Source organism: Conger conger, chromosome 17 (genome assembly GCF_963514075.1).
Source record: "Conger conger chromosome 17, fConCon1.1, whole genome shotgun sequence".
Lineage (NCBI taxonomy): Eukaryota > Metazoa > Chordata > Actinopteri > Anguilliformes > Congridae > Conger > Conger conger.
Window position 1 is genome coordinate 24657337 of NC_083776.1, and position 18265 is coordinate 24675601.

The following is an 18265-nucleotide window of genomic DNA, read 5'->3' on the forward strand; positions in this document are numbered from 1 at the left end:
ACATTGGGGGAGGAGCGGTGGGGGCCGGTGGGGGGGGCTGGTGGGTGCCGGCCCCCCTCAATCTGCGGCGTGGGGAAGGAGAGCAGTAACAGCCTACTCATGGAAGAAGACAAAGACAAAGTATTTAGTGGTTTCCATTATGTAGCTAAATGTATAACCGCTTAGCTAAATGTATAAAACATTTAGCTAAATGTATGAATCATTTAGCTAAATGTCAATAGGATTTATAATAAATAATAATATGTTTTGTAGATTTAGTTAAATATTTAGCTAAATGATTCATACCTTTATCATTTAGCTAAATGTTTCATACATGTTTTATACATTTAGCAAAGTGGTTATACATTTAGCTACATAATGGAAACCACTAAATAATTAGGCACTTTGCTTATATATCATTTTGGGACAGGTCATTTAATATTTGAAATAAAATTTTAAAAAATGATTTTGCTTAAATGTGGGAAAAAATGCAGAAAAATGTGTGTGTCGAAGTGTCCCCGAGTAAGACACCTAACCCCCAGTTGCTCCCGATAAGCTGATTGCTGCCTTGCATGGCAGCCTCTTACCATTGGTGTGTGAGTGTATGTGTGTTTACGTGGCACCTTACATATTTTGGTACCAGACCTTAGGGTCTGTCCACAAAAACACAACAGTGGCTAAGCCGGATGAGCAGCCAGGTAGCCCCAAGTGTGCCTATTCCTAACCACTGATATGTACCGTGATACCTCCCACTGTAAAGTCATACAGAGGGCAGCATTACTGCACGGTTCAGAAGCCCTGAAGAAAGCCGGCCGACTTTATAGCTCTAGATCAAGACAAACATTTAGCTAAGATGACTTAGATCAAGTCTAAATGCTTAAATGCACAGTATATTTGTACATGAGAACTTAATGGGGCTCTCTGGGTGGGGTTTCTTCTCAACTAATGGGAAACAAGTTTCTCTCGACCGATTTCTTTTTCTTTCTTTTTTGACCCCGTTGGAATACCACACCCATCCATTCCTGGAATTCTCCCTTCATAACGTCCGGGCCTGATCCCCGGGCACAGCTGCTGAGGCTGGAGGGGACCAGGGCCCAGCAGAGCGGGGCTCTGAGCCACTTGCCCAACCTGACCCAGGAGGGGGGAGGGGTGTAACCTGAGAGCCAGGGCAGGTCCAGATTTGTGGCTAATGTGGGCAGATGTGCCTTTGATGGGGGTGAGATAGCCGTGCTCAGTTGAACAGGAAATATTGGTAGGGGTCCCTTGGGTGAGTTGGGGGGGGGGGATAGAGTTCTAGGACTAGGGCTGGGAACCACTGCTATCGATATGCGTTTTGAGTGTTTTGGATCACAGTTTAATTTCCATTCCTGAAACAGGGACTGCTGCTGTGTATCTGCTTTTCTGATGCCACGGCTGATGAGTAGAGCTCTATGAGAATGAGTAGGTGTTTAGATTAGAGGCTTTTAGATTTGTCCTCCATACCACCAGGTCCAGTGACTGTTGCTGAGATTATCTGTCTGTGCCTGAGCTGTGTGTTCCCTCTCTTAATTCTGCCATAAATTCCAGCTTCAGCGCGTCACCTAGTTTTGTTTACTTCATGATAAAATAATGAATGAGTAATTCATTGAAGATAATCTCATGCAGACTCATGAACCATGGTCTGCACCTAGAGCAGTATATTTCTTCTTCCTGAAACTACAATCACGTTTTGTAATTGACATGAGTAGAATTTATTTTCAGTATTTGTAATTTGTAAATAGTATTTTTGGGGCAAATCGAGCCTTCGTCTGATCGGCGGTGGTTCCGTGTCGATATTTAGCGTCGTAGTCTCGCCTTTGCGCCAACCCGCTAGGCATTCCTGAGGCCGGCTTAATTAGGCTGGGTCTCTTGCTGAACCCACCTCATTAAAGCAGCTGACTTCCAGTCAGCCCAATGCTGAAGGCCATTAGGACCTGGCGGGGTGCAGGGACCAAGGCCTTGTTATCATCCAAGGAGACTAAACTGTCTGGACCCAAGGCTGCCCCCTCCCCCTTGCCCCATGGTTCACACCGCACCCATAGTTACAGTGGCAGAAGTCACATTTTTAGGAAGGATTATTGCTGCTGGAGTGCAATTACAATAAATGCACTGTTGAAGTACCTTTCTAAATCACTTCCTCAAACCTGTGTCTTTGAGGAAAGGTTTGGAAAGCATGCTGGGAACAGCAGATGAATGCTTTTCCCCAAGTGATTTTGACATTGTAATAAAGGTCCAGGGGAGAGGTTGAGACCGCAGGAATGCAGACGGTTTGTTTTAGGAGATTTTCTAAATGCTATTGACTGCAACAGAGAAAGCCCAAAAGGATCGAGGGGCGGGAGGTGGGAACAAGTGTTATATTGGGCACGAATGAAAACTCTGTTCTGCTGTCCAGTGTCCATGCTTAGATTGCAAAATTATTAGAGAGTGCAGAGTCTCATAGAAACCATCTGCAATAGGGTGGAATCTGATCTGGATAAGAGGGTAAGGAGGGAAAGTGAGATCACCGCAAAAATAAAGAGGCTTGTAATGAGACCACATCTTTTTCCACTAAAATAGAAAATACTAGCATAATTTCCTGTTTGCTTGACTAGTGAACTTTTCTTACCCCATTGGCAAATCTCAATCAAACCGTCTCACGTCATCGGCAATATTTTTGTCTCATTTAGCTAAGAAGTCTTTTTAATTTTAAGTCTAAATATAAGACTAAAATATGTGTTGAAATCCTTATTTCTTTGTTGTTTTTTTCAGTGATCTCAGCAGGCATGTACAATGCTTCATAACTGCCCTCATGAGCCTTCAGAAGTGAGATTTTTTTTATGGAGCTAAGAAAATATCATATACCATACTTTTAGGAATCACATGCCATCAATTGTTGAAAGTAATCTGTTTTCTTAGCCTGTAGAAAGACTGTTCCTTTGTTTTGTTGAGTTAGTGTTGGGACCCTGTTCCGCACCTTTGATTTCTGTTTTACCAAGTTTAGGTGGACCTACAGTCAGGCCCAGAATTATTGGCACCCTTGATAAATATGTACAAAATATACTGTAAACTACAAATAATACCAATATTGACACAAGTATAGTGCTTTATTAATGATTCAATTAATTCAACCAAAATATTACATTCTTACAAAGTTCCCCAAATAGCAGGTTTCACAATTATTGGGAGACCAGCTTTAATAATTTGTCAATCATTTTGACCCCTATTGTTTTCAGAAAAAAATGGATTACTTATTATGTATTGAAATGAAAGGAAATACTGTAGTTTTTCCATACGTTTGAGCATAACATATAGATTATTATCTGTGTTGATTATTATATGCTGCCATTTTTACCAAGGGTGCCAATAATTGTGGAGCTGACTGTAGCTGTAGAAAGCTGAAGCAGAGCTACCATGACCTAATTTTTACACTGACGTGACGGGCATGGCATCTGCTACAGCTTGGCAGGACATAGCCCATGCCTCTGCAGTAGAGTTTTATGTAGGGACAGACGCCTTATCTTAGGCACAGCACTCTAATAAGAACGACTGGTGCAGTGCAGTAAAGTGGTTGCCTGGACGAAATGAACCCTTAACAGTTTTTATTGGGACTCGCGCCATGCTGTGCCATGCAGATGCCTATCCCGGCGAAACAACAGCCACTATGTTAGGGAAACGTGTTTGTACATTCTTTTGGGGCAAACAGGGCATGTAGGTTACTTATATTGGGAATGTAGAGTTCGCTCCCCTGCTGAGGCTGCTGGTTTGAAATGTCTCCCACTCAAAATGTCATTTTTAAATGACTTCTTGGCTTGATACACAGTAAACTGGCTGAGTCCAACAGGGACCATGTGTACTCTGTAAGAGTTGGTTTAACGCTGAACATGTTACTGTGTAACGGTGACCTGACTTGGACTTGACATTAGGGGACTCGGCTGCAGCCCTGGTATAAACACAGTATAAATACAGGAAAGAAGTTCACAGCTGAGGGAGTCAGATAAAAATCCCCATAGCAACTGTATTTACGTTGATGTCAGGTGACCAGAGTTGCAGCCAGTTGCAGGAAGAAGGAAGGGCTGGGTGTGTGAATGTGAGCCGTTCCTCTGGCTTCCGGTGCGAGGGAGGAGGCTCTGGCGTGGTTGTGCGGGGGCTGTGTGACAGTGCAGATGGAGCGTGCGCTTCTCTCTCGCACGTGGTCTGGAGCTGCCTGAGCGTCTGCTCCAGGATCTACCCCTCTCGGGCGGTGACTCCTCCCCACGTGGCGCAGGTCTCCGGCAGGCTGGGAAGGCTGGATAAAAAGGCTCAGACGCCTGACTCAGCACCCGCAGTGGCTCCCGGGACACAGATAGGTTACTGGGGCTTGGCTGAACGACAGAGACTGTGGCTGTGAAACAGGCCGCGCTGTCGGCAGACTGCCTTCCATTGCGTATGTATGTGTGTGTGTGTGTGTGTGTGTGTGTGTGTCTCTGTCTGTGTCTGTGTCTGTGAGAAATTATTATTCTACTCTCTTTTGAGGAGTCTGGGCCAACATTGTGTGTGCTGGCATGTGTGTGCATGTGTGTGTGAGACAGAGGAAGAAGCACGCACGCACTGCTGTTCTCCATCATGTCTCTCTCTCTCTCTCTCCCTCTCTCTCTCTCTCTCTCTCTCTCTCTCTCCCTCTCTGACGCAGTTCTTCTCCTCTCTGCTCCAGGGGCAGCCCTGTGCTCAGGCCTCCGGACCCTCAGTACCAGCTGTCGCCATGACGGCGCAGATGCAGCAGGAGAGCGGGAGACCCCCGGAGGAGGAGGAGAAGGAGGAGGTGCTCCAGGCCAGGGGCCAGTGGGCCAGCAAGGCCGAGTTCCTGCTGGCCGTGGCGGGGCAGATTGTGGGGCTGGGGAACGTGTGGAGGTTCCCTTACCTGTGCTACAAGAACGGTGGAGGTGAGTTGCGGTGCCTGTCCTGAAAGGGAGAGGCTACACGGGCGTGTGGTGCCACGTGTCAGCAGGAAACTGACACTCTGTTAAACAGCTCAGGGGAGGCTGAGACCAACAAAGCTTTTCAGCAATTAATGATCAATGTGGGATACAGAAAGGTCTATTCGTGAAAGGCCCACATCTGGGACTGATGGCAATAATGGACAACTCTTTTTTTTTTCTGTCTTTCTTTCCTTCTTTCCTTCTCTCACATCAGGTGTGTTTTTTATTCCCTACCTGCTGTTCCTGGTGCTGTGTGGCATCCCGCTCTTTCTGCTGGAGACATCGCTGGGTCAGTACACCAGCCTGGGAGGAATCAGCGCCTGGAGGAAGATCTGCCCTCTGTTTGGAGGTAGAGCACACATACACACACACACACACACACACACTCTATATTAATACAGCCAGACACACATGCTTGCACTTACTCACACACAGTACATACAGCGCCACACACACACCCACACAGACACACACTACATACACTGGTGCACACACACACACACTCTTAATACAGCCAGACATGCGCACACGCTTGCACACACTCACACACGTGCACAGTACATACAGCGCCACACACACACACCCACACGGACCCTCTAATATTATCATACAGCTGCACACACACACTCACTCACACACACTATACAGCTGCACACACAAACATGTGCAAGGTCACTCATTTTGTGAAACCGCAAGCCTTCACAGTCATGCTCGCCCAATTAACCTTTGGGTGTGTGTTTGCGTGTGATATGTGTGCATGCGTGCCTGTGTGTGTGTGTGTGTGTGTGTGTGTAATGTGCTTGAGTGGGGAAGAGAAAGAGACTCACTGTATAAGTGTGTGTTTGTGTGTACAGGTCTGGGCTATGCCAGTCAGGTCATCATTCTCCATGGCTCTGTGTATTACATCATCATCCTGGCTTGGGCACTCTTCTACCTGATACAGAGCTTCCAGCCACAGCTCCCCTGGGCCCATTGTAACAACACCTGGAACACAGGTACACCTACCACTAAGAGCAGTCAGTGCGCATTTCACTGTGACACCAGGAACAAGGGTATACCCACCACTCAGAGCATTCATTTATTTCACTGGAACACAGGTATTGTACACCCCACATTTCTCAGGAATCCACACCCCACAGTCCATATTAACGCACACGTACACACACACACACACACGCGCGCGCGCGCGCACACACACAAGACCTAATCACTGACATACCAAAATAATGCATGATTTCAGTGTTTGTTGGATGTAGTTTTGATGTGGTTTATTCTGTTAGATGCATGCCTGCAGTTTGATGGAGATAACTTTACTGCTAATGGGAGCAGCCTGCCTCAAAATGCCACATCCCCCATCATGGAGTTCTGGGAGTGAGTCTAATAATTGAGCTACAGTAGATAGATACAGTAGATGTTAAAGGATAACACCAGTCATTTTCATTTCTTCAGTTTCATCTACAAATCCAGTGAAAACAAGAACCAAAAATGTTTCAATGAATGTGTCCAACAATCAATTATTTTCCATCAAGCCAACACTGATATACTGTACCTTAAGTCATAGAACTCCATTATAAAATTACCGGTGTTATCCTTTAAGTTAGTTTTCATTGACACCACTGAATACATAAGCATGTAAACATGTCTGCTTTCACTGTGTTTGTATGTATTGGATTTGTAGATGTATTGTGTGTGTGTGTGTGTGTGTGTAGGAGGGAGGTGCTGCAGCTTTCCTCTGGTATGGATGTCCTGGGTCCGGTGAACTGGAGGTTGGCGTTGTGTCTGTTTGTGACCTGGGTCGTCTGCTACTTCTGTGTGTGGAAGGGGGTCAAGTCCACGGGCAAGGTGAGAACCTCCAGCCAGTGCCTCTGCTTTTAGCACTTCTCTGCCATGTAAAGGCCCGACCAATCGGAAGCATCCCTCTGTGAGGACAAACATTCCATTCAGAGGGCCGGCCAGTCCAACCAGCCAGATCACCTTTAAGTGTCTGGAATTCTCCCTCCTGACTCTTAAATAACAGATAAGCTTCAGGTTGCAGATAAGGATCAGAACAGTGGAGATGCTCGCTGATTCACAGATGAGGAGTTAAAGTGCTGTTGCTGGTTCTCCCCAGGTGGTGTATGTCACAGCCACGTTCCCCTATGTAATGTTGGTGGTTCTGCTCCTCCGTGGAGTCACCCTGCCAGGGGCGTATGAGGGCCTGGTGTACTACCTCAAACCCAACCACACCCGACTGGCTGACCCACAGGTACTGTGAACACAGCCACAAACCCCACAACTTCCAACTACACTTTAAACCCTAAGTTCTATCATCTATAACTAACACTCACACATATGTACACTATCACATCCAACCAGACCTGAGACAGGCACTTTAAACCCTAAGTTCTATCATCTATAACTAACACTCACACGTATGTATATTATAACCCCTATCTCACCCAACCAGACCTGAGACAGACACTTTAAACCCTGAACTCTATGATCCATAACTAACACTCACACATATGTACACTATCACATCCAACCAGACCTGAGACAGACAATTTAAACCCTAAGTTCTATCATACGCAACTAGGACTCATACAGACATGATAAACCCTAAACTCACATCCCAGGGCTTACCTGTTGCTAGACGCACAGTAAATCAGTTTATTTAGTCTCTGCTACCTCTCTGTCTTTTTCTCTTTATATTCCCTCATTCTCTGTCTTTCTCTCCAGGTCTGGATGGATGCTGGCACACAAGTCTTCTTCTCCTATGGCATCTGTCTGGGAAGCCTCACTGCACTAGGCAGCTACAATAAATACAACAATGACTGCCACAAGTAAGTACACACACTCACGTACACACACACAAACATACACACTGCAGTTGTCAGACGTCATGTCTGTCATCCGTCTAAAGCACATTAAATCAAACGGTTTTGTTTTTCCCTCAGCTCACATCCAGTGTACTTACAGTACACGGACACGTACTTATATATTGGTTATTCAACAGGCTGTCTCTGTTCCACAGGGACTGTCTTACTCTGTCTGCTGATGGGCTGTGTTTCCTTCACAGGGACTGTTTTACTCTGTGTCTGCTGAATAGTGCCACCAGCTTCATGGCTGGTTTCGCCATATTCTCCGTGCTGGGCTTCATGGCACAAGAACAGGGTGTAGACATCGGAGAGGTGGCACAGTCAGGTTAGTCCTTCACTCTCATTGGCTCCTAATTCACCGGAGGAGCAGTGTCCTGCATCTCATTGGTTGTTATTTTTAATTGGTTTTAGTGTAGATCGAAGACCCATTATAAGCCCTTCCTTGTTTTGATCCATTCAAAGCTACAAGTATATGCAGTCAAAGTGAATGAGTGCTTATTTAATTGAAGTGTGATCAACAGGTAAGATAGGCAACATTATGCAACACTGCGGTAGTGAGTAATTGTGGAGATTTAATAAATTTTACAATTTCCTCTCAGTGCCTCTAATAATTCAAATATTGCGCAGATTGAAGTGAGCTTTGCTTCTGACTGCTATCCTGTAGTTTCACTCTTGACTTTGAAAGTTGTATGTATGTAATACTGCCCCACACATTTACACTGACTTTGTCACACCTCCTCTGAGTTGAGTGCATATGGATGTTATAGGTTGCCTGCCTCTGCGTGTGTTTAGGTCCTGGTCTGGCCTTTGTTGTGTTCCCCCGAGCCGTGACCATGATGCCCCTCCCTCAGCTCTGGGCAGTGTGCTTCTTTCTCATGATAATCATGCTGGGACTCGACACACAGGTCAGACACTGCCATATGAGCCAATCCCCACATCAGACACTGCCATACGAGCCAATCCCCACATCAGACACTGCCATACGAGCCAATCCTCACATCAGACACTGCCATATGAGCCAATCCCCACATCAGGCACTCATACCAGCCAATCCCCACAGCAGCCTGTACAGACACACAGGTCAGATAGCAGACCAGGCAGGGACACACACGGCCATAATGACACTCACACAGGCACGTGCATACACACAGGCACGAGCATACACGCACACACAAGACACATAGACACACACTCAGGGCCGGTTTAGTATCCGGTTTAGTCTCCATTCAACATTGAATTTAATCTAGGACTAGGCTTAATCTCTGTCTGTGAATCTGGCCCTCAAACATATTGTTCATCTGCTCACAAATGCACGTAATATACAGACAAAAATACACAAGTATTCATACATGCACACACAGACATAGAGATACACACCGATGACATTAATTATATTATTACTTTCTCACTCCACTTTGTCCTCAGTTTGTGGCTTTGGAGGCGGTGATGACATCACTGACAGACCTGTACCCAGCGTTCGTCCGCAGAGGTCACCGGCGGGAGCTCCTACTGCTGCTCGTGTGCACAGTCTGCTTCCTGATTGGCCTGGTCATGGTCACCCCGGTAACAAGCACCGCCTGTACCCCCGTGTTTCAGTGTGGAAAAATGCCTGCACTTCAGTGAAGCCCAGTGGTAATGCCTGTAGCTGCTTTTGGATAGCAGCAGGGGAGTCTGTGACATTCTGTTTCAGTGTGCGTGATGCTACATAGGTTAGGGAGTGTGACACTGGGGCAGATTTTTGGTTAGGTCTTTGGAATGCCGGATTAGAGTCCATGTAATTATGGGTTAGGACCTGTGTGATGCTGGATTAGGATGTGTGAATGCTGGGTTAGGACCTGTGTTATGCTGGGTTAGGATCTGTGTGATGCTGGGTTAGGATGTGTGATGCTGGGTTAGGATGTGTGATGCTGGGTTAGGGTCTGTGTGATGCTGGGTTAGGGTCTGTGTGACACTCTTTGTGATTATCTCTCTGTCCCAGGGTGGTCTGTACGTGTTCCAGGTCTATGATCAGTTCTCCTGCAGTGGACCCAGTCTGCTGCTTCTCTCCATTTTTCAGTCTGTCTGTGTGGGCTGGGTGTATGGTGAGAGCAGGTCCCACACACCACACACACACATCCTCACACGCCACACACACACACCCTCACACACCACACACACACATCCTCACACACGCCACACACACACACCCTCACACGCCACACACACACATCCTCACACACGCCACATACACACATCCCACACACACTACACACACCTCACACACCCCTCCTCACACATCCTCACACACCACACAAACATCCTCACACATCCTCACACACACACACCACACATACCACTCTCACACATCCTCACACACCACACACACACATCCTCACACATCCTCACACACCACACACACATCCTCACACACCAGACACACACACACCCTCACACACCACACACACACATCCTCACACACACCACTCACACACATCCCACACACACCACTCATACACACCACTCTCACCCCACACACATCTCTCCCTCACATACCTCACACACCTCTCTATCCCAACATACCTCCTATATTTCAGTGTTCAGAGGAAATACATTTCCCTCCACTGTTTCACTGTAACTTCAAAGAAAAATCCCCTGTGGACAGTGTGCGTCCTGTCACAAAACCCCCATATAAAACAGGAACTGTAACCGGTATTTAGTCAGGTACTGTGTCTGTTCCTCTTGCTGGGCAAATTTCCAAGCCAGTGAATGCTGTCTGTGGTGGTAAACTCTTAACTACAGGCGCAGAAAATGCATTTCCTGAGCTTAAGAGAGTAGTTGTGTAGGTGTGATCATGGCTGACGCTGAAAATTGTCCTGTGTTGCTCAGGTGCGGACCGGTTCAGCCAGAACATTGAGGACATGATTGGGTACCGGCCACTGCCCATCTTTAAACTATGCTGGCGGTACCTGACCCCCGCTGTGTGTGTGGTGAGTGTCCTGAAGGCTTTCTAAACCAAGCCTTCTATGAAAAGGACTCAAGTCAAAACATCGAATACGATATAGAACTAGAGATCTGTGTTTCCTACAGAAAATGCGATGTATGATTGCACAAATTGGTGGACTATTGCTACTGCTGCTAATACTATGGTTTTTAAATTTTTGCATTTACAAGCTGTATGGGTATACAGTCTATTGTGACATCACAGGCTTGCGTGAGCACACAGCTATTTTGCATAAATGAAGTGGATTGGCTGGATTGCAGAATGACCGTTGTAGCGAGACTAGAGGGAAAAGAAAAAGAGAGCTGTTCTCAAACAAATTCTAATAATTCAAAAAATGTTTTGATGTATAATATATATATGTAGTCCCAAAATGGAATGAGTAATGGCAGTTTAATAAAAACGTGACAAAAAATGTAATTTCAACTGATTTTGAACAACTGATTTTTCTAAAGTGATGTTAAGGACACATGTTCATTGAATCAGTGTATCTCCCTAACGCCCTCTTTGTGTTGACCCTAGGGCACTTTTTTGTTCTCTCTGGTGTGCTGGTCCCCCTTGACCCTGAGTAACGGGCTGGAGGCTCCAGGATGGTTGACTGCACTGGGGTGGATGTTAACCTTGTCCTCTGTATCCCTGCTCCCCCTGTGGGCAATTTACGCCCTGGCCACATCCTCTGGCAGCCTCACCCAGGTCAGTAACCCCCCTCCCCCAATAACTGCCCCCCAACCCCAAGAGTGTCCCCCCCTGCACCACAATGTCCTCGTAAACACTGTTGGCCCACAATCCCTTCACTCAGACAGTCGCACATAGTGCTGAACACTGACATTGACTGACGGCTGTAGCCGGCAGGTTGGTAAAACTGAACCCTCCTGTTCATCTGGATTTGTCTTTGCTTGTGTTGAACCGCAGTCCAGCTTCATGGTCCTTAGCGATGTATCACTCTGTCTCTTCCTCTGTCCCACAATGCAGCGGCTTGAGCGACTGTGCCACCCAGCAGAGGTCTCACCCCTGGTCCAGAAGCACAGTGTGACATTCTCACCTTTGACCTGTGACAAAAGGTTAATATTGATGATGGAGAAGCTCAAAGAACCCACGGGGAAAGGGCCGTAAAGAAGATGGCGGGGGTCCCGGGGCTGGGCTAGTACTGGGCCAGTACTTGAGCTTTAAGGAGCCGCTGGGCACTGATCGTGGGCTGGTGAATCAAGGCTTAGAGGTCAAAGTTGAAAGGGTAAAGGTGGGGAGCCAGGCATATTTGTGAGTGGTCGGGATGGGACTGGTTTGTTCCAGCACCGATTTGTTCACTCGAGACAGCATGCCTGAGACTGTTGGATTGTGGGATAGCCTTCTGAAGAAGGCTGAAGACTTGACACATGCCGCACACCAACCCAACAGCTCAAGGAGTCAAAAAGAGTGGATACAATGAAAGAAAAAGACTCACGCACTTGATATAACGGCCCAAAAATGTATTTTGTATAGTGAATTTCACCGAAGAGTGTCACAAACATGCTTTACTGAGTAACAGAAGGGGGAAAAAAACAAAAGGCTAACACCAGGCCTGAATCCTGAAATAGAAAATACATGAACTGAGGGAGAAAACGCCTAAAAAAATAAGGTGAGATGTTAACACTGGATAAAAATTTTAATTTTAGAGGGCGATATGAAGAGTAAGCTGCCGCACAGCCAAAGCTGCCTCCCCATAGATCGCTGTATATGCACAGGGCACATTCACTGCTGACTGTAACCTGATGCTTCTCACACTGATTCACTCCAGGGATTTTCACACACAACAGAGTCTCTAGAGTAGGGAATGGTGCGAAAAACAAAAAAACATCCAGTGTGCAGCAGTTCTGCAGGCAAAAACACATTGTTAATGAGAGAGGTCAGAGGAGAATGGCGAGACTGGTTCAAGCTGACAGGAGGTGACAGTAACACAAATAACCACACATTACAACAGTGGTATGCAGAAGAGCATCTCTGAACACACAATGCATCAGACCTCTTAAATTGATAGACTACAGCAGCAGAAGACCAATAAGTCTAAAAAAGTCTAATAAATACCGAATAAGTGTTCAGTCATATTTTCAGACTTTCAGTTGCCTGACACCAGCCAACTACTGCCAATATTTCACAAATACTGAACGGCTGAAGTCTTTAAAATGTCTTGATCAAAACAATGTCAAATTATCCAAGTCAGCATTCCAGGAAACCTCTCAGGAAATGTCTCGCCACATTCAGTAAGTGACTGGTTTGTTTTGCAGTGGAACTTGATTTGCTAGTTTAACATGTTGCACTACAGTCTCTTTTCTCTTCCATAATGCCTCCAAATATGTCCTTTATTTATTGAGAGCTGTAGAAATGTACTGGTTGCTATCTGAGACAAAACATCCCTGTGTGCCATGAGTCTGAAACAAACTCAATTTGTACGGGCAAAATAAATGAATTATGAGAAGAACATTTTCTGAGATTAAATCAGGTACAGTTAGTGCTTAAAGTTGCCTAATGCTGCATCCGTTTACATTATCCATGTACTGTAGCCATGCACATTCATTAACTGAATGACAACGGTCATCTGTTTACATCTTGATTGATAATGCCTTTCATGTCCAATTCCAAGTGTTTGCGACTGAAATTATGTTTATTCTCCTTTCTGTCCTCAGTGTTCTGTCTGACCTGACTACCAGTTTTGTAATACTGTGTCTGGTGTATCTCACAGGGGAGTGGGGTGGGGTGTGGTCATGAGTGGGGGTGTTGCACTTTTGGGATAACACTAGGACCGATCGTGGATGCTGTTTTATCAGTAGAATGTTCACCGTTTGCTCCTGGCATAGACGCTCCATGCGGGCACTGAGGGCCAAAACCCTCCCTGAGACACACAATTTACGATGTTTTTTTAATCGTACAATATTCACAGGGTGTGAATAGCTTTTTGGTGTGGTTGTTCTTGTGCCGTTTGCTATTTATGTGGCTGTTGTGATTGGCTCCCTGGGGCCTGTATCACAAAGCAGGATTACTGAGTTAGCTGGATAACTGCACTGAGTAAAACCTGGAACATGGACTGAAGTAAAAACAGCTGTTCCAGGTTTTACTCAGCGCAGTTATCCAGCTAACTGAGTAATCCTGCTTTGTGATACAGGCCCCTGGTCTGATCACGGAGGACAACAAACTGGTCTGTCTGTGTTTGTCTACAACCCTTAAAATATTCTGTTCTGTTTGGGGATATGGGTCACAAATGTAATAAAAAAAACATTTCTTGGTGTAGAAATGTAAGGTACTGATCAGTGAAAGTGATCAGCTAATAAAGTTCAGTATCTGTCACTGGTACAAGGTGAGAGAGATGTCCACTCTTGTATATACACACTGATTTCTAATGTTAGTGACTTTAGGGGCTGAATAAAATGATTCACCAGTTAAAATATCTTAAAGTAACAGAAGTACACAGTAAAAAAAAAAGAAAAAATGTTGTAGATACAATCCGCCAGGCTAATGACACAAGAAGTATTTGCGGATTAGTCACGATTAGCCGGAGGGCCAATACTGAGATGTCAGTCTAACAATGAACCTATAGAGTGTTTACAATTAGAGAGTGAGCTAAGAGATGCTATCTGGGACTGGGACCTGTTCTTAAGTCAATTTGGTATGTTAAGTGCATTCTGGGAGTGTGTGTGTGTTTGTGTATGTCTGTGGTTTTTTGTGTATGCTGAGGGCACACATATACTGTTCAGTCTGCATTATTTTCGCATTACATAGCTGCCTTTGGCGGTGTGCTGTGCATTTTATGTCTGTATGTAGGTTTGTATTTTTATACGAATGCTAATGTATGGACGTATGTACATAGTAAGAAATTCAATGACCTATTCAAAAGGCATGAACTCATGGACCCTCAGTTACCTATTGTTGTATTAACAAACAGCATGGCAGGTGACATACAGGCTAGGCAACTGTTAAAGTTCTGCAAAGGATTAACTTCCTGAGCCCTGTTAGCCTGTTTGCCATAGCTACACCTTCTAGGCTTCTGTACCTCAAGTCATGAACTGCTGCTTTTTCCATCCTCCTTTTGCTTGGGAGTCAGGTGTGAAGTCAGTCTAGCCGATCAGTGGCACTAATTGTTCACTTAATTACCTGGGAGGAAAGAAAACCAGGGCCGGATTTGAGGATCCCTGTACTAGGCAGACCTGGTTTTACTGGTTTTACTGGTTATAGCCCACAGATAAACACACACACACACACACACAATGTCAAGCCCATGTAACCCCTACAGATATTTAGCATTGCAGCTTAGTGCAAATATCCCCTCAGCGAGTCCAGGTCAGACACCCCTGCTGCTTTGGGACGTTTTGGGATGTGAGTGTCTCTTCCGCAGCGAACAGTATCAGGTAGGTGAGAGAGAGGGCACACTCCTCCTCCTCTCTTGCATAAGGCCTGTGTGTTTTTACCTATTGACCCTGTCTGCCACCCAGAATAGTCATAGAGGAAAACGGTAATACAGAACATTGTGCAATGATCTGCTGAAGCACCATGTTTGTTTCTTTATGGTAGTCCTCATTTATTCTGTGGGGAGGTCCCAATGAGGCTTAAGGTGTAAATTGCTATGGAGACCATTGAAAACCTTCCATGTAGTAAATGTTTTTTTTTTTTTACAGCTCTCAGCTTTTGATCTCTCTCTCCCTCTCTCTCTCTCTCTCCCTCCCTCTCTCTCCCTCTCTCTCTCTCCCTCTCCCTCTCTCTCTCTGAATGGAATGTCTTCCTCTGTGAATGTTGACAGTGTATAAGCCTCACTGTGACAGCACCCAGGACTGTCTTTTCAAACATTCTCTCTCCATGCAACTAAATCCATAGGAACAATATTTGCGCAGGCCTGTGCTCCAAGCAAACATGGAAAGTAAACATGAAAATGTACACACCATTGAAAAAATCAGAGCTTGAAAAAGAAAAGGATTTTGTTGCAGATGGAAATCCTCTGAGAATGTGACGTAAACAATTCCTTTTTAATATTCAGCTGTTACATATGTTTTCTAAGTAACTATGAATATCAAATAAAATATTCCAATTCTACAATTAACCTGATTTCTAAAATTCTATTTTATATTTAGCATTAACAACATTTAGAACATGTAAATGTATAAAATGTTTAGAAAATATGCCATGTATTTTGTATTACACATTTAGTAAATGGGAATAATTAGAAGCTTCATTTATTTAAGGCTCCTTGCATTTAATACTTGCCTGTATATTTTTCATTTTACCCAACATTTGTATAAATATTTCAAAGGTCTGCTGAATGATTCATTCAGTAACTAAATACTTTATACATTCAAGAAATATTTCATACATTTAATGCATGTTTCAGTACTTTAGAGTTTGTGTGTTTAGTAAATATTTCAAACATTTATGTAATGCCTATAAACATTTCATGCTTTAAGAAATGGCGAGGTATTTACAAACTTGCTTCGTGAACAGTAAATTGGAGTTTTGGGTGGGGAAAAGAAGAATGATGGAGGTCACCATGGTCAGCAGCTCAACTCTCCTGACACCCTAGCTGTGAAATGTGGTATTGCACACAAAGCTGATAAGGGCATGTCCACCTCATTAGCAACCATACTGTATTAGCCACAAGTCTACAAGTACAAAGCCATGTGCGTAACATACTTAGCATTGTATACTCCATGCTGGATGGCATGTAAAACTTCACTCAATGGATAGAAGATTCATCCATCCATCCATTATCTGAACCCGCTTATCCTGAACAGGGTCGCAGGGGGGCTGGAGCCTATCCCAGCATACATTGGGCGAAAGGCAGGAATACACCCTGGACAGGTCGCCAGTCCATCGCAGGGCACACACACCATTCACTCACACATTCATACCTACGGGCAATTTAGACTCGATAGAAGATTCAGACCCACAGAATTCAACACTGTACTGGCAAATGTGGGAAAACAAATTTAACTAAACTGCCCCGCCCTGCCTCCCCAACCCCACCCCATGTACTGCAATTAATGCAACATTCCTAACATGTGCATATGAATGCAACAGTTGTGTTTTGTTGAACCCAGTCAGTTAAAAATAAAATACGGCCCCTACAAACATTTCCCATAATTCCAACAAGAAGCTTTTTCCTTGCTCTCATTCCAGCATTCCGGGTGTGATGATGTAACAGAGCCGAGACTCCTACTCAGAATGGGACTGGGAAGAGGCCAGAATTCACACACTCCCGTGACCCAGTAATGTGGCGTTTATCTACTAAAACACACATTCTGTCTCTTTTTCACTTTCGCAAGCATGCGATTGTCCACCGGCTCAACACGCACACAAGCATCCGTACACACTTCCCACGAATGGGGCAGAATGGAAACTTTATGACGTTATGATCTTGAGAAAGATGTTTTCAGTGCTTTGAGCCCAGTGAAGTGTGTGCACTCTCAGAAAAATGGGACAAAAAAAGTGTACCCCTATCCATGGGTTTAATCATTCATTTTAACCTTTTTTGCTTGTAGAAGGTACTTAGTAGTACCCAAAGAACAGTATTTGTGAAATATGTTTCTTAAAGAACAAAAATGTACCTCCACTGTACCTTTATTTCAGAGAGTGTACAGTACAACTCTATCTGAGGAAGACAAACAGGGAGAATGCTTGCATGTTTATGTGCGTGGGTGCGTGCGTGTCTGTGTGTGTGTGTGTGTGTGTGTGTGTGTGTGTGTGTGTGTGTGGGGACATGCGTGTGTGTAAACTATTTCTGACTCTATACAGCACACTCCCTCTATAAACACACTTTATAAATATGGGACACAAGTTATTTTTGGTTGTGTATTGATGAATGTGGTTGTGATTTCAGCTGTGTCATGGGATTTCTAAAGATGGGGGCTGATGAGAATAGGAATTTGAGCAGGATCACTGTCACTGTTGATGAGTAATGGAAACATATTGATAGATCCTAAGGGGAAATTGGTTCAGTGACTTAGCGTCACTAAACAGTTACTGCAGGGCAGAATAATTACATGTACACCGTGCGCTGCGGGTAGAGCGCGCAGCTTCAATATTCACTATACTTGTGTTTGTTGAAAATGGCAGGATTAAACTGTTGGCACTGAATCTTTCTCTTAAAAGAGAGAATAATAATTCATCTCTCACACACACCGGCGCACAGATAATTCACAAGTATGCCCCCGTGCGCAAACACACTAACACGGACCACCTTATTCTGACGTAAATAAAAACATTTTTGCGTACATTTTTAAAATTTATTTTTAAATCCACAAAACGTGCTTAAACGCTTTCATCCACCAATAAATTATTTTGGCATTGACACTTCGTAAAAATGGTAAGAATGAGAGAAGATGCAACATTTCAACAACACATTAAGTGATGCTGTTTATAGCTTTGATGGTAAACCAAAACAAAGCTAACAAATGACACACTTGTAAGCTACAGCTTTCAGTTCCTTTAAAGCGATTTATCTCAAGTCAGTTTTTTCCTTTTTTACGTAAAGAGAAGAGCCT

General features: G+C 44.6%; 1 protein-coding gene across 4 annotated transcripts in view; it reads left to right on the forward strand.

The window, feature by feature from the left end:
- Positions 1-13221, forward strand: part of LOC133116551 (sodium- and chloride-dependent GABA transporter 2-like) — a 35072-nt gene extending 21851 nt beyond the window's left edge. Inside the window, exons 1-15 of one of the 4 annotated variants that reach the window (XM_061226220.1) lie at positions 4114-4403; positions 4667-4895; positions 5146-5280; positions 5786-5926; positions 6212-6302; positions 6641-6773; positions 7042-7176; positions 7650-7753; positions 7990-8114; positions 8582-8694; positions 9215-9352; positions 9768-9870; positions 10655-10755; positions 11289-11459; positions 11739-13221. In XM_061226220.1, coding sequence (XP_061082204.1) covers positions 4715-4895; positions 5146-5280; positions 5786-5926; positions 6212-6302; positions 6641-6773; positions 7042-7176; positions 7650-7753; positions 7990-8114; positions 8582-8694; positions 9215-9352; positions 9768-9870; positions 10655-10755; positions 11289-11459; positions 11739-11879 — 1812 coding nt within the window. In that variant the 5' untranslated portion in view covers positions 4114-4403; positions 4667-4714 and the 3' untranslated portion in view covers positions 11880-13221. Of the gene's footprint in view, positions 1-4113; positions 4404-4645; positions 4896-5145; positions 5281-5785; positions 5927-6211; positions 6303-6640; positions 6774-7041; positions 7177-7649; positions 7754-7989; positions 8115-8581; positions 8695-9214; positions 9353-9767; positions 9871-10654; positions 10756-11288; positions 11460-11738 lie in introns of those variants that run through there. The other 3 variants (XM_061226219.1, XM_061226218.1, XM_061226221.1) reach the window with 3 other exon arrangements.
- Positions 13222-18265: the final 5044 nt, after the last annotated feature.